The 20,325-nt window shown below is 46.8% G+C and overlaps 1 protein-coding gene across 1 annotated transcript in view; it reads right to left on the bottom strand.

The window, feature by feature from the left end:
* Positions 1-16,645: 16,645 nt before the first annotated feature.
* DHRS3 (dehydrogenase/reductase 3) overlaps positions 16,646-20,325 on the bottom strand; it is a 40,671-nt gene continuing 36,991 nt past the window's right edge. The window contains exons 5-6 of the mRNA XM_077837196.1: positions 19,865-19,990; positions 16,646-18,360 (exon numbers count right to left, since the gene is read on the bottom strand). Coding sequence (XP_077693322.1) covers positions 18,276-18,360; positions 19,865-19,990 — 211 coding nt within the window. The 3' untranslated portion in view covers positions 16,646-18,275. The remainder of the gene's footprint in view (positions 18,361-19,864; positions 19,991-20,325) is intronic.

The raw sequence follows: 20,325 nt of genomic DNA, 5'->3' as shown, positions 1-20,325 counted from the left end.
CATACAGACGACTTGCCTGTAGCGAAGAGGAAGGAGATATCAAGTGTGCAGCCAGTAGGCATGGACCATCTCTGGGGCTGGAAGTGCATGGCAGAGTCCAGGGGTATCAGTGGAAGGAAGCTGGAAATCAGTACAAATAGGGCTGAATCCTGGTAAGTATTAGGTCTTCTCCAGTGTGAATCATCTCCCAAAACCCCATTAGTCACTTAGCAGCCTCAAGGAGACAGAGGGGAATAGGCTAACGGGAACAGTCCTGTGCAGGCAGATGACCCAATAGGTCTTCTCCAGCCCTTACTCCTAGAGCTTGGCACTCTCACTAAAGTGTCCGAGACGGAGGAATTCTTATGTAAGACACAGGTCCTAATTGATCAATTTGCCAAACAAATTTGTCTTTGGCCAAGTCGAAGTAAGAAGTGCTATTCCAATAAGCAGTTGCTCTTATTAGCAGCTGTGCCAGCAGGCTGGGAAACTGAGCTGCAGCCAGATTCTTATTCACTCTCCCACCAAGTCTGCATTTTGCCAGCTCTGTCAGTGCTGAACCATGTTGCTTTTCCGGTTGCAAAGGTGTGCTCTGTGCAGCCACGAGAAACGCCAGGTTTCTGCATCCGGCCTACGGTCCTGGCTTCCCAGGTAGGCAAGGGAGTAACCCTTTAGGAATGAAACCGTGCTCAGAGGGGAGGATGGCAACTGCATAATGGGGTGTCGGATACCAAGTGATACCACAGCTCTAAGCGGGCGCTCTCGCTCTCTCTAGGCATTTATCACAACAATTTACACTGACTTAAATGAGATCAGAAGTAGACCCTATATATATATAGTTTAAACTAAGAGAAAATTAAACTTAATGGCTAACATACAGGTAACGTTCTCTCCACATCTGTCAGCAATTATTTATATTTACTAGCCCGGCCAATGCAGAAAACGGTCAGTGAAGAAGAAACATCAGAATTCACTGGATTCCCATCAGAGCTTGGAATCTTCCCAGAAGGGATCCCCAATAGCCCTGGTTTAACCGCTGTCCCCCCTTTCCTTGCCCTCTCCAGCATGGAATGTCTTCCACGTTCTGGTGGGATACGGCCAGAAGTAACAAAACCTCACTCTCCTCTCTGGCTGTGCACCGGTGAGACACAGCGGTTCCTCCTTTGAAATGAGTGGGGCTAACCTCGACGTGCGCCTGTAATGTTTCCTGTATTTCAAAGAGTGGCTCAAGCCCCTTTCAGCGCTTGCTTGGCTGGCCTTGGCCCTGGCCCATGCCTGGTGCTCGGGTAGCGGAAGGCCGTGGGAGTGAACGCTGTGCTCTCCACCTGTGCGGGGTCGGGTGAGGAACAGGTTAGCTGGGTGAAAAGTTCACTGCGAGCTGAGCTGTCTGTTCCCCTTGCTTAATTTATCTGATATTTGGCTAACCTTGCTCTGAACCCAGCCCCCGAGACCCCCTTCCTCCCTGCCCTCCCCATCGGGCTCTTGTCAGCCAAAGACACCGCCTCCCCTTCTCTCGGCCCTGCTGAAGCGAGCGGGGGTTGGGCCAGGCATTGGAGGAAGACCTTGTTGCAGGGGAGAGAGAATTATTTATGGGCTGCACTTTGACAGCCTCGTCCTCAGGAACAAAAATAAAAGCTCCACCCTCAGCAACGCTTTTGCCTTGTTCCCGTGGTCAAGAAACTCAGCCTCCCCTGAGCTGGACGGCTCTCATCCCCCCGTCCTGTCCTCGCTCCGCTCTGTCACGCTTCTAAGAAGGTGTCACTCTGCTCAAAGAGCTTGTAGCCTGTCATGGACTTTTGGTCCATGGACTCCCCGTTTTTATAGGCCTCTGCAGCAGGATTTTCTGACAGAGGCATAAGATACCCCCCAACCCCCCGCCCATGCACACTGGCATCCCGAATGGCTTCCTTCCCACATGTCCGAGCAGCTACCCCCAGTAGCTCCACGGGAACAGTCCTGTCCCCTTACTGCAGAGGGAGGGAGTTCCCCAGAAGCAGCAGAACGGATATAGCTCCACTGTGCTGGAAGGGGGGGTAGTGGGAGGGTTTGGAAAGCTCATGCAGTACACACCGTAGCAGGATGGGTTACGGTTGGAGCTGGAAAATCCTTCATGGCTCATCCAGTTCTCCCTGACCCCCCGCCCCCCCCCCAACGTTGTAAGGTTGCCAACCCAACGTGAAGCAAAGATGAATCTTGATGTAAAGATCATGTCGTGATGAAACCTCCAGGAATACGGCCAGCCAAAATTGGCAACCCAAGTGAGGCAGAGGCCGGGGTAGTGGCCACAAAATTCTGCTGTTGATGCTTTTGTGGGCGGGAAAGACGCCTCCCCCCAAATGCTGGTGGCACTTGCAGCCTAAGCTATTTAGACTGTACACCAGGGAAACAATTTGCTCATCTCCGTAGGCTGAGCAGTTCCTCTTCTAAGGGGAGTGGCTGGGCGCCTGCAACATGTTGGTGACATCCCAATATCACACCCCCCCACCTGGGCTGCAGCCGCAGCGCACGACTCTCGCTTTCTGGGCAAGCACAAGCCATGCCCCCCCCCACCCTGCCCAAGTCGGAGCCTCTCAAGCCAACTGGCACAAGCCATCAGAAACACTGCCCAAGAACGCTCAGTAATTGACATCCTCAGTAATCGCTGTACTGCGCGGAGAACTGCCACCAGTTCCCTTTGTGCACGACAGAACATTCCTGGGGGGGGCCTTCCGATGCCCCAGGCAGACTGGTGGAAAAAGTACAACCACAGACCTGCCCTCTTCACAGGGCTCTGCTGAGGACAGCTGGGCTGCTCTACACTGGCACGTGGATTTCAAAGGAGGTAACATTTTTCTTGTTTTTACTGCCACCTGGTAGCAATCTGACATGTTCCCCCTCCGCCCCCCCCGGACATAAAGGTGCATCCGTGGCCAGAGGAAAGCCCTGGAGTCATGCCAGCAAAAGGCAATCCTGCTGTGATGGTCTGTGTTCTGAAGTGTTTTGCTCACTACCTTGGTATTAGCCCTACTCCCAAATTAAAAGTGATTGTCATCCTAAATCTACATATTCAGGCAGCCTGAGGCAGTGTTTCTCAAGCTTTTTTGATACCAGGGACTGGCTTGTTACCTTCCTAAACTGTGTCAGGGACTGGTGCCGGACCACGGACCGGTCACTGAGAAACACTGGGTTGGGGTGATACAGCTGATTCACGTAGGCCTAACTCAGCTGACAGTATGACAGCACATTACGGTCGAGAGGATTGTGTTCCAGGGAGTCAGAAAGCCCTTTGTCAGGATACCAAAGTTCTTCACCGCTTCTTGAGTCATGCTGGCTGCTTTAGTGCCAAGGGAAACTAACAGAAAACAGGAGGGCGGGGGGGGGGAGAGATTGCAGGGTCTTAAGTTAAAACCTCTTTTCTTGAAAGAAAAAAAAAATCAGCCATGGAGGTGACAGTTTTCTCGTACATGGAAATTCCTTGTGGTCTAAGAAGACTGTTTAACTGGCTTCTCAGGATCACCCCATGACCTGGCCATGTCACAGGGCTCAGTGTGTCTGCAACCGCAGACTGAAGCAGCTCTGATGTGGTCACTCACTTTTGGTGACACCATCCATTTCAACCCTCAGCCCGCCCACCTACCCACAGACGCCACAACTGGCCTGTTTTGTAATAATGGATTCCCCCTCTATTAATGGAAGCCAGGGCAAGTATCAGGGAACAAGACTGAGCCCATCCCACCTAACCCCTTGCATTAGCTTCAGGGCAGGAACACTGCAAAGATGAGTTGACTCTGTTTGGGCCAAAAGACAAAAGCTAAAAAGGCAAGATTACAATGAGATCAGAGGACCCCCACTAAAAACCTTAGCCTCTCTCACTATAGATATATCTATATCAAGATACATTTTTCCCAGGTATCATGGCCACGTACAATGTGGGCAGCTGCTGATGGCGCCATCCTGTCAAGGTACTTTAATAACCGTTATAATTTCCACTTACTGTAGCTTGTATCCAGCATCTCAATGCATATTAGTTAATCTTGCTAACACCTCTTTGAAATGGGCATTATTAGAGCCATTTTTGCAGCTTGGGGCAGGGGTCCAATTGAGGCATGGGGAAGCTTAAGGGACTGTCAAGGATAGTGCTCAAACCAATGGCAGAACCCAAACGTCTCGCCTCCCGGTTCTGTGGTTCAACTACTATACCATACAGCAAAGCACAATTTCTGTACTAAAGACGGCTTCGAAGCCACCCCTTGAAAAATGAAAAGCAGTTTGAATGGGAATGTGACAGAACACGTTACAGCGTGTGCTTTAAAAATGGCCCCATTGAAGAGCTCTAGCTGTGACTTAAACCGTTTCAGTCCTTTCCACCACACCATCGATCCAGCATTAGGCAATGACAGGAAATAGTGCAGAGAGGGCTAATGCTCAGCGGAGAAGGTTCCCTGCCTTGCGCATGCCAGACGCCCCTGCCTGCATTTTCACCAAGCTAGCGAAGGCAGCATGGAGGAAGGTCACAGCTCGGTCAGGCTCTAAACGAGTGCCAGAGTGGGGATTCGGCCTTGACAAGGACATATAGAGCTTTCTGATTATCGAGCCCTGTAATACCTTTTGAAACCTAAGGCTATAACTCATTTGTGTTTATATGTTTGCTTGCTTTAACCTTGTAAATAAGTGTCTCATTTCCTTTTTTTTATTAAATAAATCTTCATATAGTTTCACCATAGGATTGGCTACAAGCCTGGTCTTTGGTGCGAGACCTAAAATGTTCTTGACGTGGGATAAGTGGCTGGGATTAGGAGTAATCTGAATATTGTTGTGATTCTTGATGTAAGGGGCCACCTACCACAAAGATACGCTCACCTGCGTGGCAAGACAGACCAGAGTACACCCCAGGGGACTGTGACTCTGTGTTAAGGTTGTTAACCTGCCTGCAAAGTTTGCACTTGGTGCAATGCGTTAGTGAAATCTAAGTTTAGACCTCACCACCAATTTGGGGGTTTGTGCTCTGGTTTTTAACAGTCTTCCCGGAGGTGGGTACCCATGCTCTTGAATCACCCTTAAGCCTTACCCTCAGCAGGTTCAGATCAACTCAGAGCTATTTGATTGGCTTAACAAATTGTGCCAAACTGTATTTGACAGCAAGCTCAGGCATCTGTCGGAGATGGACAACCCCCATCCCGCAGCTGCCCAGGACAGCACTGGACAGCGCGTGGGGGTGGTTTAGTAAGGGGAATGTCTACGGGTGGGATCCACAAAGGTACTCCGGGCTGTTCCACTGTGGAGAAACACGGAGGGTGAGAGAGAGAGACCCAGGCTCCAACCACACTGTTACTGTTTATGCAACAGGAGAGACTGAGGGAGGTCCACATCAGACTCCCATAGCTCAGTGGTTCAAGTCTGCACCTGGGAGGTAGGAGACCTAAGTTTAAATTCCTTCTCCTGCCTCTGGCCGAGAGGGGCAATTGAACCTGGGTTTCCAACATCCCTGGGCTAAAAGTTACAAGGTGGGGCACCAGCACCTCCCCCCTCCATACATTTTGGGTGAAGTGAGGAAGGTGCTTAGCTCATTCCCTCAAGAAATGTCTGCCGTTTGAATCCGGGTGGCGAGTGCTCATTCGTGGATCACTAAGCACAGCTAGGTGCCTCCCTGCAGTCTGGACTTAGGTGCCTACCTCAGAGAGGGGCAGGTCTTAGCACTCACCCCGTCATCAGTTTCTCCCACTGGCTAGCTTCGATGGCACTCTACCTAGCTTGCTGGCTTATGTGGATCACAGTCTGAGGTGCCCATCTCTCCCCACTGGTTGTATAAGGAGCCAAGACACTTAGCTCAGCTCCGTGGATGGCAGGGTGGTCCTGTGATAGTCTACATACCTAAAAGTTGGATGCTGTGATGCTCAGTGTTGCAATGGCTAAGTTCCTTGGGGGATCCCACCCCAGGTTCTTGGCCAACACTAATCGTCCCACAGGCAAGTTTGCTACCTACTGAGCAACCAAAATATTAAAAATCGTTAACATGTGGACTCTATTAAGCCATTTAGAAGGAATTCACATTCATTGTTTCATTTGAAATATACAGGTTATAAAACTTAATGACCACATGACAAGGAAACTATATGAAACACTTGGAGATTTACAGAGTAACTGTTACGATCTTTAAGCAGGTAGGCTGAAAATTGCTTAACGATAGGCAACACAACCTCTGGTTTGAGAGCTGGGATTTTCTGGCAGGTTCTTATTTTGACCCTGCCGACTGGTATTCAGTTACCACAGCAGCACCAAAGTAAAACAGAAACACAGCTTGTATCTTCTTTCAAGGATTTATTTCCTTTGTCCCGTTAACATGCAGTACTGAAAGGAATTGTAAGGATTTTAAAGAAAAGAAAATACCAACGTGATGGCTTAATTTCTCACAGCAAGTGCAGCACAAATGAACAGCAAACACATACCAAGGGAAAATGCAAGACAAAAGTTCAAGACAAAAGCATCCTGAGTGCCAGAGCAAACATTTCCACAACCAAATCCTGAGTCTTTGCATTTCTGGGTCAGTTTAGCACAGCAGCTAGTCTCTCTCTCAATGCCTCCTTCCCTCTTTCCTTCTCTTCCCCGCCCCCGCACATAGTGCTACATGTCAATGGGCTAGAAGGGACATGTAATAGGGACACGGTTTCAAAAGTCTCTTCTCTGTGTTAACGAACAAAAATAAAAAGTGTGGATCTGCTGCATTATGTGCATTGAGTAGGCGACTGTAGTTTAGGGGACTGAACACAGGGCTGGGAGTCAAGAAAGCCAAGGTGCTGCTCCCACACTAGTCACTAAGTGACACTGGGCAAGTCTCTAAAGGGATCTGTGCCTCAGTTTCCCCATCTATAAAACGGGGACTATAACACTCGATTACGTTTGTAGAGTGTTTTCTGATCTGAGGTGGGAAAGTGCAATACAAAAGATTGTTATGCTTGCTGCTTGGCCACAGAAGGCACTTCAGTTATGTACTCAGGTGCTGTGGTGGGGTGTGTGTTTGTGTGTGCAGGAACAATATAAGAAACTCAACAAAACTGAAATCTGTTCTGCAATGAGCAGCAGGGAACAGAAACACTCCCACGTGACTTAGAGGACCAGTCCCACATGATGAATATTAATTCGCGGATCACAAACACCCAAACCATTACCAATAGTCATGGTGAACAGTTCGAAAACAACTCATTTGCTGAAAAACTTTCAGTACAGAAAGTGTTTGTCAAATAAATTTTAAAAAACCTGACGTCTGTTTAAGGATAATTCATAAACAGAAAAAGGGGCTAATTTTGTAACTTGAATTGCTCACTTTCAACAGTTCCCCCAGGAGTAGTGAGGTTCTCCAGGGCAGGTTTTGTCCACCAGTTTAGGGTTAGACGCACCACGATCATCACCTTTTGCTGTGAAAAGGCTCTTTTATGTGCCCGTTTGCTCTACCCACTTTCAGGCATCATCAGCTTCTCCTTCACGAATCTCAAAATGTTTCAGGTTTGACGCCAAACTTCTGTGCTGACTGCAGCCTCGGGTAATTTATTTTCATGCCTAAATCTCTTATTATTAGGTTTAGCAAAAGAGCTCTCACATCAGGGTGTAGTCAACAAATCACGTAATACCCATGGTTATTGTGCAAGGCGTGTCTTATCGCCACATTTCCAGTGGAGTAGAGAGGGTTCGTATGTTTGACGGCTTGTACCTTTCCACTTCTTCAGTGCTGATCTACAAAGGGCCGTGGATGCTACACCCCCTCTCGCTCCATCACTGCTACTGGCTCCATGACCTCTGGCGGCATGATTTCCCTTTAGCCAGTTTAGCTCATGGTTCTTCTGAGTAACAATCTTTCCAGGGGCAGGTCCAAGTCCTGCGGCTGGTGGAAGAGAGCAGTAGCTCCTGACCACTGGGTGGCAGAAGCAGCTCTAGCTCATCAGGCTTTTGTGCCTGGTTCGTTGCACTGTGTGCTTTAAAGGAGCCTAAACTCAAAGATGTTTAAAGTGGGCTGCAATGTTAGCACATGATAAGGTGTGTACACAGGTGAGAGACCGCCTCTGGGGAAGGTGAGGTGAAGGATAATGTGCTTACACAGCACACTGACTCAGAGACACTCAAATTACAGCCCTTCTCAAGGAGAAAAATGGAAGGGGAAAAAATTATGTACACAGGTGTGGCGAGGAAATACCCAGGGCTTCACAAAATCATCCGGTACTGCTGTCAAACCTGCAAAGAGGGAGACCCAGCTAATATAAACTCAGCCTGGCTCCTATCGGCTTAGTCAAAGCGAGGTTCCTGTTTGGCTTCACTTATCTATAGATCAAGTCACTGCAGGAGAAATACACAGCTCTGGTATCAGAGAGGGATTCAGCTACAAAGTTAGTGCCAGGCTGGTGTCTAGGCATAGTTGCGCAGTGCCCATGTGAAGTAGGTAGGTATTGTGTCTGGAGAGGGAAACTGAGGTACAAAAAGGGGAAGTGATCCAACACCACGCACATAGCCAGACTGTGAGTGAGACAGGAGTAGAACCTTGAGTTCAGTGCTTTAAATAGTTTCATGCAAAAGCAAAAAATAAAATTAATAGATCACATAGCTCTAAATGGCAATATGTTTTAGAGGTTTTAATTATAGGGAAATTTACCCTGCTTACCTGAAAGATTTCCTTTCTTCGAGTAACGTGGCCCACATATCCACCGCAGGAAGTACTTCAGTCTACTTGCAGTTTGGGGACAGAACCAGACCTGCCAATCTCCAGCAGCAGGGGACTGCCTCGATCCCTTGACATCCCCTCCAGTTGTGACAACTTCCACAGCCATGATAATTCCATTCTACTTCCCCAAATACAGATGATCTTAACTGCTCTTTGAAGAAAAAGCACTACAATTTCTCTGACTGCAGACCATGGGGCTAATTTTCTTTGATGAAATAAAACTGTATCTTTGGAAGTCAATTTCCATTTCTATTCTGGATGGCCTGATTGTCACCAGGGTGTCCTGATCTCCGGACCTTAATATGCAAAGAAGCAAATTTTCAGATAAGCACAGATAATTTTTCCTATTTTTCATTGTCTACACTCCACAGATCCATTGCAGTGGGATTTTTCATAGCAGTGTCCCTGCAAGGTGGGAAGCTGGATCATCCTTTAAATAGGGACATACAAAATGAGGTTGGATCTTCTTTATCTTCTCCTGGACAACGAAGTAGTGGAGACAACTTCCGCCAAAAACGGCACTAGCTCAAGGTTGGATGGCCAATATGTAGAAGGTGGTGAATTTATGGACTGATGACCGCACAGGTACCTAGCAGATCTCATTACAGGAGACATGAACTCTCTGCCCAGAGATTGTCAGTGGTCTACACATTGGACTTTGGTGCTTGACAGAAGGATGAATATTCTATGTTTTTACTTTGGGAATGAATGCCGTGACAGTTGAGGACTACTTGTCTGAATTAAAAGTAAAATATGGGACCTCTTCTGTCAAAGCATCATAAACTTGTCTGATTGGAGATCATTGTTATCAGGAAGTCTGCATAAGAGACAGCAAGTATGACGACACGTGCCATGTGGGTTCAATTGTGGCAGTGCTCTCCGGACCAGAATGATGTTTCAGGGTTGTGTTCCACCACATTGTAGGTAGTTGTCCTAAAGAAGCTTTTAATGTTGGGGTCTGCACAAAACGTCATGTTCTTGAACATACCAAAAACATTGTAGTACAAAGACTTGAACTTTTGCTTGGACACTCTCACAAACCCACATCAGAGGCATTCAAGGCTATGTGTCATTTGGTTGATGTGGCTTATAAACCATGGACTTTCCTTCAGCCAGTAGAATAAATTCTAGGTTGACTTCTTTCGAGGTTCCATGAGAGTAATAATTATTTTGTCCAAGTAGCCATTTTGAATCTGTTTGCTGTTGGAGGGATGATTGTTCTTTGCAATAGCAGTCTCCTGTGAAGTAGAGTCCTCAGATGGGCCAGGGCTAGGTTAACTGCGCCTGATAACCATAGCCTCTTTAGCCAGAAAATCATTAAAAAATCACTACCGCTTTCTCCTTCCTAGATTTTTTTGTATGGTCTTGGGGAGCAGTGAAAAAGGTAGGAAGGGATACAGCAGGGACCCTGCCCAGATTTCTGAAAATTATCTATCACCTCACATCCCAGGTCCCGAGACATGGGCTGCTGTTTCCAGATGCAAAGAGATAATCACCATATTGACTTACAATGAGTGAGGATACCTCTATGTGCAGGTTCCTCTCTGCTTAACCCATCTTCTGCCATATGAATCTTGGCGTTCATCTTATCCTTGACTCCTCGTTACCAGACCAAGGAAGGAAGAGTGCTCTGAGACCTCAGTAGAGCACCGGGCTCCTGCCAGGGGATGCTTTATGCTCTCTTTTTGCGACCTCTCCATTTTCCTCAGCTAGCATTTGACATAAAGATTGCTCTTAGAAAAATCTGATTCTCTGCATTCAACAGTTGTGGGAGCAGAGAATAGGCAATGGGATCTTGACTGCTCCCAAGAGATGTGCGAGGCTGGGATGTGGAGGGGATAACAGGAATTACTATGTTGGGTTTACAGGAACTCTAGTTCAGTGATGCATGTCTGTGCATGAGACCAGCATTCCCAACAGGCTGCAATAAGAATTGGAGTTTTGTGTCTGTGACACTGCTTGTTTTCCATTATGCACATCTTCACGCGCTGTTAACATGCTTCTGAGCTGAGACCCTGGTACCTTGAGACCTTGATTTATCCTCAGACCAGGCCTATGACTGTCTTCCCTGGTGCCATATGTCTGTGTTTATCATGAATCCAAGATAGTCCAGTGTGTTTGTTTCAGCTCTCTCTGTGTACAAAGCCCTGAGCAACGGAACATTTCAAGACAGAGACTTGAATTTCCTTCTTCTGTAAAGCCAATATTAATACCACCATGTTCCTGGAAGAGCCCCTGGGAGCACCAGTCAGGTCAAATGGTAATGATTGAAGTTGAAGAAAAAAAACCTACCATCCATACAGAAAGTATGAGAATTGTCCATAAAATGGGGCCATGAAGATGAGCTTCCTCTAGGAACTTGTTCATGTGTTCCAGACAGAGTGCTGCTATCTTTGTTCCTGATTATCTGAGGCTAGAAATAAGACTGAGAACAGTCCTTGATGAGGAATGGGCAATTATCATGCTGATCTGAAGGAGATGAGGTATGGTCTCATTCATGTCTTGGCATTTCCATGGGCTTCTTGAATTTGGCAATGGGACAAAATTGTGTCTGTGATTCTTGCACAACTCTATAGGGTACCCCCCTCTAGATAATGTCCAGAGCTGTTGGTAGCCATTTGCTCCCAGGCTGAAAGAACCTGGAACTAACTGGGGGGGTTAAGTCTGCATAGGGCTGGTTGGGAGTCATGCAGAAAGCTCTGAGGCATCTGCGGGCAACTACTGACCTTGCCTCAGAATTCTGGATTTCTTCCAGCTACCACTTGCGAAGTGGTAATCTCTCTTGTACTTCAGGGACTTGTTATGTGATCTTTATTCTTTTCTGCAGTGTCTGGCAGGAGCCAAGATTGTAAATCTACTTTTCCAATGAGTCTCTGAATAGCCTCAGCTTTCCATAAAGTTTCCCACTGTAGCACTAAAAGAACTGGGAACACATTTGCCTGAGCATCTGGTCTCAATAACAAAGGTCCCATGTACCTGCATGAAACAAATTTGTGTCCCAATAGCTTTTTCAGGGAAAAATCTTTAGTCTATGTGGTTTTTAGCCTGAGAGGGATCATATTTGCAATACCATCCATTCATATGAGCATTGCATGTGAAAGCATGTGGAGGGTGTCCAGTAACATGTAATGCTTTTATTTTTATTTATTTCTGTTGTTAGGCTATGCTGACTGAGAACTTTCAGGCCCTGGCTGCCTGAAAAGGGTCTGTACAGTGAGGAGGCCAAACTTTCAGGTAAAGTAGTTCTCCCAGTTAGAAAAATGGAGTCCCTAACTATCATGGAACACAGCAAGGTTCATCTTTGGTGTGATGCCAGGTTGAATTTGGACTAGTGCATTGAGGCACCATACGGCCTTATAAAATGGAGACCAAGGAGGCTAGTAAAAGTAAACAGTAGGTCAAGAAGCCCCCTACTTCCTGTTTGTTCTTCCACATCACACCACAGCCATCTGCTGCAGGAAGGAGGTCGAGGTGGCTTCGAAACACAGCAACCTGCAGCTGGGAACGGTAAACTGACCACTAGGACATGGTGGGCCCACAGTGGTTGCCGGAGGTAACAGGCTGATATTTAGGGGAAGGGGACCACAACAGTGGAAGAGGGTGACAGTCAAGACTTTCCTGGTCTTTAGGTGTGGCGGGAGATCTTTTATCATATCATCCCAGGGAACATGAAGGAGGATAAATAGTCATATCTTGTCTAGGGCTGCAACGGACCACGTACGCCTAGTTTCACAGTACTGCCTAATCTGCCTGAAAGAGTCCATCATCAGTTATGTCTGTTTTTTTTAATTATATATATTATGTGATCCCTTAACTCTGATTCAGACAGCTGACCTTCCTCCTTGGAAGAGGGATTCCTCTTGTGTGTGTGAGAGCATGTGTGCACTCAGAGAAATCAGCACTGCACTCAGTGAAGGGGAGTAGGGGATACCAGTGATGATTTTCTTTATTTACATCTCCTTTGGCAGTTTGTCCCTGTGATCCTGCTTCCATGCTGGGGGCTCATTGGGAGCTCAGACATTGCTCCAAAGATACTGCCAAGTGGCTAGTGAGCTCCTCGCCCTCAAAAGAGACTGGACTTAGTGTCTTGTCTTCCCAACAGTCCTTCTCTCAGGGAAGGACTGTGAGGTTCAAGAAAGGCTGTGCCCCAGGCTCTATCCCCTTCTATTGTATGGGGTCCACGTGGGGCAGATGGAGCTGTGTTTCCCCTGGAGGTCGCAGGCCGGGCTATGACTAGGGATTGTGTAGTGGGAGGGAGGGCTTGTTATAGAGAGGGAAGCAGCAGGAGGAGGGAGCAGGGCCCAAAGGCCCCTTACTGAACTGTCTGGTGTTGACAGCATCTGGGCCGTGTCCAGACAGGAGAGACAGATCTTTCCTTGTGCCTTTCTCGGCCTGCCTCACTCCCTGAAGCCTGCAGAGAAGCGAAGCTCGGGTTGCCATTTGTCCAGGTTTTCCTAGGATTGGAGTAGCTCTCCCAGACAAAACGGTTCAGATGTCCCAGGTTTTTGTATCTCGGAGGTGACAACCCTATGTGACGCTGAGGGGACAATCCCCCCAAAAGGCACAAGCAGCCCTGGGATACAGCTGGGAGTTAGATGGACACATTATAGAGCTGAATTATTAGTCAGGAATTTGATAAAGCGGAGAGAGCTTCGCTGTGGCACGGAGGGCCTGGGGAACAACTCAACAGTGGGGAGGCAGCTAAAACTGGAGGGAACTTCAGGGGGGAAAGGCGTTTCCTGCTGCCAGTGACTTATAGTGCTGGCTCTAATCCCAGCTGCAAGGAGGTTGAAATACCCAGACCTGTGGGTCTTCACACGATGGAGAACATGGTTGTAAAGAGATCACTTTTGATACGGCTGTTTGCTTGGTGACACTGGCAGCTGAAAATACAAGAGTTTACCCTCGTTGGCATCTTGCCAGACGCCAAAAGTTTATGACAGGCTCAGCCAAAGAGCGACAATATTTATCACCTTGAATCAGTTTATTAAAACCAGTGCTGGCATGCAAGGAAACCAAAAAATACAAAGTGCCTGATGCAAGGCTGCTCTGTTACCCTTTTTTCAGGCAGAAAAGCAGCTTGATTTCAATGAAAGAAAAATAACATTGGGCCAAATTCCCACAGGTGTGTCCCTAAAGACAAAGCACCCACTTAGGCGGAGTCTGAATTTGGCCTGTTGCTTTTTGAGATTTGGCAAGTGTTGGACGATCTGTTAGTACCTGAACGTGGGGGTGGTGGGAGCAGTCTGAAAGGCTTGTAAACCTAGATCGAATCGCTCCCACCTACATGGATTAACACATTACAGAAAAGTATACAAGCTTTCCTTTGCAAATGCTGCAGTCACTTGCCTAGGCAGGCGCTACGGTCCCAGGAGGCCTATGCGGATAATTTCCACCAATGCTTAACTTGAAGAAAGAAATGGGGGTGCAGGACTTCACTGCATCGAGGGGAGCTCACTCTCTTCTCTGGATTCTTCTAAACCGACTCATCATAAAGGATACAGCTGAAGAGGGCAATTTTTTTTGCTTCTAAGTGCACCAGGTTGCACTTAGTGGCACGGCTTTTCATTTTGGGGAGGGATAGCTCAGTGGTTTGAGCACTGGCCTGCTAAACCCAGGGTTGTGAGTTCAGTCCTTGAGGGGGCCATTTGGGGCACAAATTGGGGGATTGGTCCTCCTTTGAGCAGGCGGTTGGACTAGATGACCTCCTGAGGTCCCTTCCAACCCTGATATTCTATGATTAAAAAATGTGAAGTGGGGGAGGATCAGTGGCCTCACTTGCAAGGGAGTACTCCCATCCCCCATCCGCCCCCTCTGCAAATTACCACGTGCAAATACCAGCCTCTGACAACACACAGCACTGCCATATGCCCCCACTTAAACCCCAGGCACCCTGCAGGCTTTACGTCAGGACAGAACAAGTCCCAAAGTTTTCCTAGCAATCTAGTTCTAAGAGGGGCAGCAACAGCCTCCTGCTCAGGAAGAAGAAAATGCACTGTGGGTACTTTTCTATTGGGTCACACATTGGAATAAGTCGAGAAAACCTGAAAAGTTTTGCTAATTTCACAGGAGACCTCGACGGCCTGTTCCTGCAGCCTCATCTTGACTCCTTCTCCGACAGGCTAATAAATATATACCTCTGTCTTAGATTTATTCCAGACCCTCTATTTGACATCTGGCTACAAGATGGTGGCACTGAAATGTGCAATTATGATATAGGGATTAAAAAAAGGGTGGAGAGAGCAGGGAAAACCAAAATTAAAATAAGTGGAAGGGCGGAAATTCTTTTGAGAAAGCCTTAAGGCTTCTACAAAGCATGCCTGCATGAGCCCTGCCTCCAGCTTACCCGCCTTACGTCTGAGGGGACAGAAGACCTCAACCAGCATTCCAGAGGAGGCACTCCGTGAAACAAAGTCTTCAGAATGTATCCAGCCAGGCAAGACACTAGTTCATAAAGGCGCAAAACATTCCTTCTCTTCGCACCAGAGGGAGGGATCTTGTCCAACTCGAATTCTAAAGAGAAGCGCCAATGTTTTCCTTGTTATTTTCTGTTTGCTGCATACCTCTCCCCCACTGTGACTGCTATTTGACCTGCTGTCCGCTCAGAGACCCTGAGGGGTGGGGAGAGCTAAGGGGGTGTGTGCGGGGAGGGGAAGGGTGAGTCTCGGGTGGCATTTGACTCGTTCATATTCATTAGAAAGAAACAGACAGCACTCAGTGTACAGAGAAGGAGCAGGGATGGGGGGTTCGGTATATTCTGTGGGAATGCCTCTTTACCGCCTCTTTGAATTGTCATGTCACTAATTAATGGAACCTCAAACCAAAGTTTTAATTTAAGGGTCCCCAGCAGGGAAGCCCTCTTCCACCAATTCTGTTTGTTCTTACAGCTGCAAGGCTGGCATGCCTGATCATGGATAATGAGAAAATATACAGGATTAGATGGGGAGAGGAGGGCAGCGTTCCCCCTCACCCCAAATGGATCTCAATACAGATGGTACCTTTGTATTCCTGGCAGATCCCTGGAAGGGCTCTCTCGTGAACTAACTAGAGCTCTTGCCAAATTCTACTGCTTCTCAGAAAATAAACAAACCTCCAAGAGCCCACTGGGGGAGCACTGGGGGTGCAGAATCACAGAGACTAAATGCACCTTTGCAATCTCTCCACAGAGCTGCAGATATCTAGGGAATCAATACAAAACCCCACTGTAGGATGCCTTTTCAAAGCAGATGCCATAAGTAAGCTTTGTGATCCTGACCTCAGGGGGAAAGCACAGTTAATCTCCAATAGCTAGGGAAGTTGGATGCCATCATGGCAATAATGATCCCTCAGACCCTGATCCTGCAAAGGGACCTACTGACTTCTCTGGGACCCTATGTAGGCAAAAAAGTCTGCATGGATCGATTTCTTTGCAGGATCGGCCTCTCAAGCCCGATCAACACTAAATTTAAAGTTAAGTCCACCCCACTGAGCAGTGTAGTTAAGCCAGCGTAACCCTCGGTGTAGACAGCGCTAGCTCGATGGAAGAATTCTAGCTACTGCCTCTTGGGGAGGTGGATTAGCTATTCCAACAGGAGAACCCTTCCTGTCAGCGTAGGCAGTGTCTACACAGAAGCGCTACAGTGGTGCAAGCTGTGCCACTAACATTTCAAATGTAGACAAGGCCTTATGTCCGTGGGGCTTCCCGCAGCTCCGAATGGCCGGGAACACCAGCAAAATGTCTCATGGCCCGCATGAGGCCCATGGGCTGCCCACCACTGCCTTAGGTTGTGGAGCTTGCAAAATCCATTCATTGATGAATCTATATGGATATACACCAGCCAGGGATCAGACCGTCAGATTTTAAAAGTATCACCAAATCTAGCTCTTTGCTCTCCATTCTACACAACAGAACAAAGAGAGCATCCAAATGCACAGATCCACTTCCAGCTTTTCCAACGAAACACAGATCTCCTCTAGAAACAGATGTTTTATTATGTGGATTCTTCCTCTCGTCTTTACATTTTTGCAAGTAACCTCTCCAACTGTAAGCAAACAACATTTTGCTCCCACCGTTTGAGGACTGCAAAGCACTTGACAAACATTAAGGAACCGAGCCTCACAACAATCTTTGCTGAAGCACAATGAGAGGAGTGACTTGCCCCGGGGGTCACACACGCAGTCTGAGGCAGAGCTGCAAACAGAAGGCAGGAATCCTACCTCACGCTCCAGTGCTTTAGCCACAAGACTGTCCTTAAAGCACTTTTCTTGAGGTGCTCGCCGATCACACCTGCGGCCAAGCTATGCTGCAGTTATGATTAATACCTCTCTCAGTTGTGTTCTCTTATGTTTAGGACATGGTAGTATGCCCAGTGCTGCATGATGGATCAGTCATGGGGATGTGTAGCTGTACTTTACTGGGTTGTTAAAGAAACTGTATTGTACAAAAAAATAACAAGAACAATAAAAATGAATGTCTCGTTGGGAATTCTACCTCACTGCTTCCTCCCCTTTTTGGCTCATTTAGGGCTTGATCCAACTCTCACATAAGTCATTGGAAAGATCCCCATTGATTTCAATGGGGGTTACATCGGGCCTTTGCTCATTGCGCTTCCCACCTTCACATTTCATGTCCATGCGTCACATCCTTCTACTTTTTGGAACATATTCCATTTCCTTCTCCGTGCGGGTTGATCAATGGGATTTCTCGGTGTAAGGACTGCTTGCATGAATAAGGGTGTGCCGAGGAAGGCCCTAAGGTTAGTTTGTTCCCAAGCCAAGACTGACTAAATGAGTGGAAATCTAGGGATTATTGCTAAAAGGAAATTATATTTCACCACAAATGAACAAAAATATTCAGAAGGACAATTACTTTCTGTATATGATTTCAGCGGTAGGCGGGACCTTCCACTATTCAGATTGTCCATCTCATGAAATATGTCTAGTCACTCCTCTTTCTGAGCTTGCCACTTCAGCCTTTGGACAGGCAGCAATAAAGACTTGCTATGGCTAGCGCTGTCCTTCCACACTCAGGCTTCTTGAGTGGCCCCTGAGCGGACCAGCTATTTGCTCCTGTCCAGAGATGCAGAAGGAATGAGCGGAACAATCTGCTTCAATGGCTGTAAAGTACAGCCACCCAATGCAGTGAGCGAGGAAAAAAAGTGGGGTCCCAATAAACACCCTTAGCTAGTAACCCTGCAAAGCCATTTTTTAAATTCTCATTCAAAAAGCTGATCTGAAATCAACACTAGTTGCTCTTCCTGTTTCTGTGAGCAGAGTGGGGAGGGATGTGCTGCACCCTGGTTGGAGCAGCCTAAGGGTACAATTAAAACGACAATTAAATCATAAAACTATGAGCGGATGTAAGAATCAGACTCTAAAGAATTAAACATTGTACAAACATCTCAACGTTTTTGTTGTTCTTCCCAAAAGTCCAGTCTAGCCATGCGGTCCTGTGCAAAGGTTGTGTTGCTATGGATATGCCCTGCAAGAAATTTGTTGCCTGACAGCAGCACAAGTCACACGAGCAAGGCAGGCTAAAAGCCAAGACCGTTGATTCACAATCTTGTCAGGATTTTGCTGCTTGTGTTGGCTTCATTTTAGAATGAACTATGACCTCTAAGTATGACCAGGTCTATGTTCGCCCTTTAAACGTGTTCATACAGGTGTAGCTTCCAGAAAACTTGTGGATTTCTTCAAGTGCTGACCGAGGGAGAATGCTGCAGAGAAAGAAAATAAACACACTTTTTAATCTGTTCAAATGAGAAGACGCAAACACACACACACAATGTGGCATGAGGCAGTCATCTTTCCGTCAGAAATACCAAGGGTCCAGTCTTGCAAGCTGCGTGTTTCCAACAACTTCGGTGGGATCTGAAGTTGATCCGAACCTGGAATGACTGGCCCTAAGGGAGAAAGTGCTATAGAGTCTCTTCCTACTAAGAGAGAGCTTACTAAACAGGCCCTGGTAGAACAACTGTAACCTGTAAGAAGGCATCATTCCCAGCCTCTGTTTGCCAGAAGCTGGGAATGGGCAACAGGGGATGGATCACTTGATGATGACCTGTTCTGTTCATTCCCTCTGGGGCACCTGGCATTGGCCACTGTCAGAAAACAGGACACTGGGCTATATGGACCCTGGTCTGACCCAGTACAGCCGTTCTTATCTACATCTCTTAAATTGCAAGATTCTGTTCAATGTTATAAATCTTGAGAATTTATATTGAGAATCAATCTATATATTTATCTTGAATACCTATCTATCTGTTTAGGTATTTACCTTTTTCATCCCATGGTCCTGGTCTGAATGAAGTGCTTTTTTCCTGTTGTCTTTTGTGCTGACAAGCTAAATGAATAATTCATAACAAATAATATATTTGACAGGTGCCCATTCTTCTTCTGGTTGTAAAGTGTCCACGAATGGAGCAAGGTTTTCTCAGATTTATTTGGTATTCAAAGGTATTTAACATATGTTGAGAATTTTGTTCACTTTTGGTTTCCTATCTGAAATCTGGGATGTGTCATTTAGTTGCGATTGGTGACATAAGTCACATGGCAATGTTTCAGTTCTGTGATTGGATGAGCTCTATTTTTAGATGGTTTCTGGTCTCAATGCTCACGGAAAATAAATTTAAAATGTGCTGTCCTCAATTATTTCAGTGAGAGAGATAGGGTTCATTTTCTGCACACAGTTTCAAGTTCCCTTAAAAAATTGATCACATAAAAATAATTAATTTTGGTTTACATTTTTATGTTCTCATAGCTTTACAGAAAGAGTGGTCTCCAAATAGAAATGAGAAGGTGTATATTTTATACATTTTGTACAGTTGCTGGAATCTGGAGAGGGGGTTACTAAATAAAAAAATCAAATAGATAAATGGGTTAATAAGTAAGAAATTTCCTGGAAACAGATTGTCAGTACAGATCTCAGGGATCTGTGAGTTTTGAGGGCTGGATCTGCTTCCTCATTGGGGGGGTGGGGGCACATACGCAGATGTAACAAACTTAAGACAACTCTACAAATGGAACCGTGCAAAGTTTTCTCCCCATCCTTGATGCCCTCTGGCTTCTGTGGGAGGGGACAATCTGGTCCTAGGTAATTACTGTATCGTGCAACTGTCAAATGAGATTTGGCTTAGCAGACAGAAATCGGGGTTGCCTCCCATCTCTGCCCAAAGGGTAAAATGGGTGGGTCAGGCAGCCACAGAGAAGTGAAATATTTACCTTTTCAAGATGACAAGTACATGCATTGTCCACGGAAGGAGGAGGAAGGCTTGGTTCAGCTGAACAGCTTTTACTGTTCTCCTGGCCACAGTCTCTGGCTTCAGTGGGGGGAAAAGATTGGGGAACCTGAGTGAAGAAATTAAGAAGTAAACTCATTACCTAATTAGGGTGCAGTACAATCCCAGTCCTTGGGCTCTCTGAGCTGCTGCCAGCATTCAACCACCCCACAAAACTGTCAGGGAGGAGCAGAGAGAGGATGAGACCCTGGTCCTATCACTCACTACCCAAACCAGTAAAGCTGGGCTGGCACCAAGGCCGAGGGGAGCATATGCTGCATCTTATAAGAGGGCATAACAGGGACTGCTCCCTCCTCTTCCTCTCTCCTGCCTTTTTCTTGGATTAAATTACTGGCAGGCGAAAGACAAAAACCAGATGCTCCCATGCCTCTTAATACCAGGAAC

The sequence above is a fragment of the Eretmochelys imbricata genome, chromosome 18, assembly GCF_965152235.1.
Source record: "Eretmochelys imbricata isolate rEreImb1 chromosome 18, rEreImb1.hap1, whole genome shotgun sequence".
NCBI lineage: Eukaryota > Metazoa > Chordata > Testudines > Cheloniidae > Eretmochelys > Eretmochelys imbricata.
This window is presented reverse-complemented; position numbering and strand designations above follow the sequence as displayed.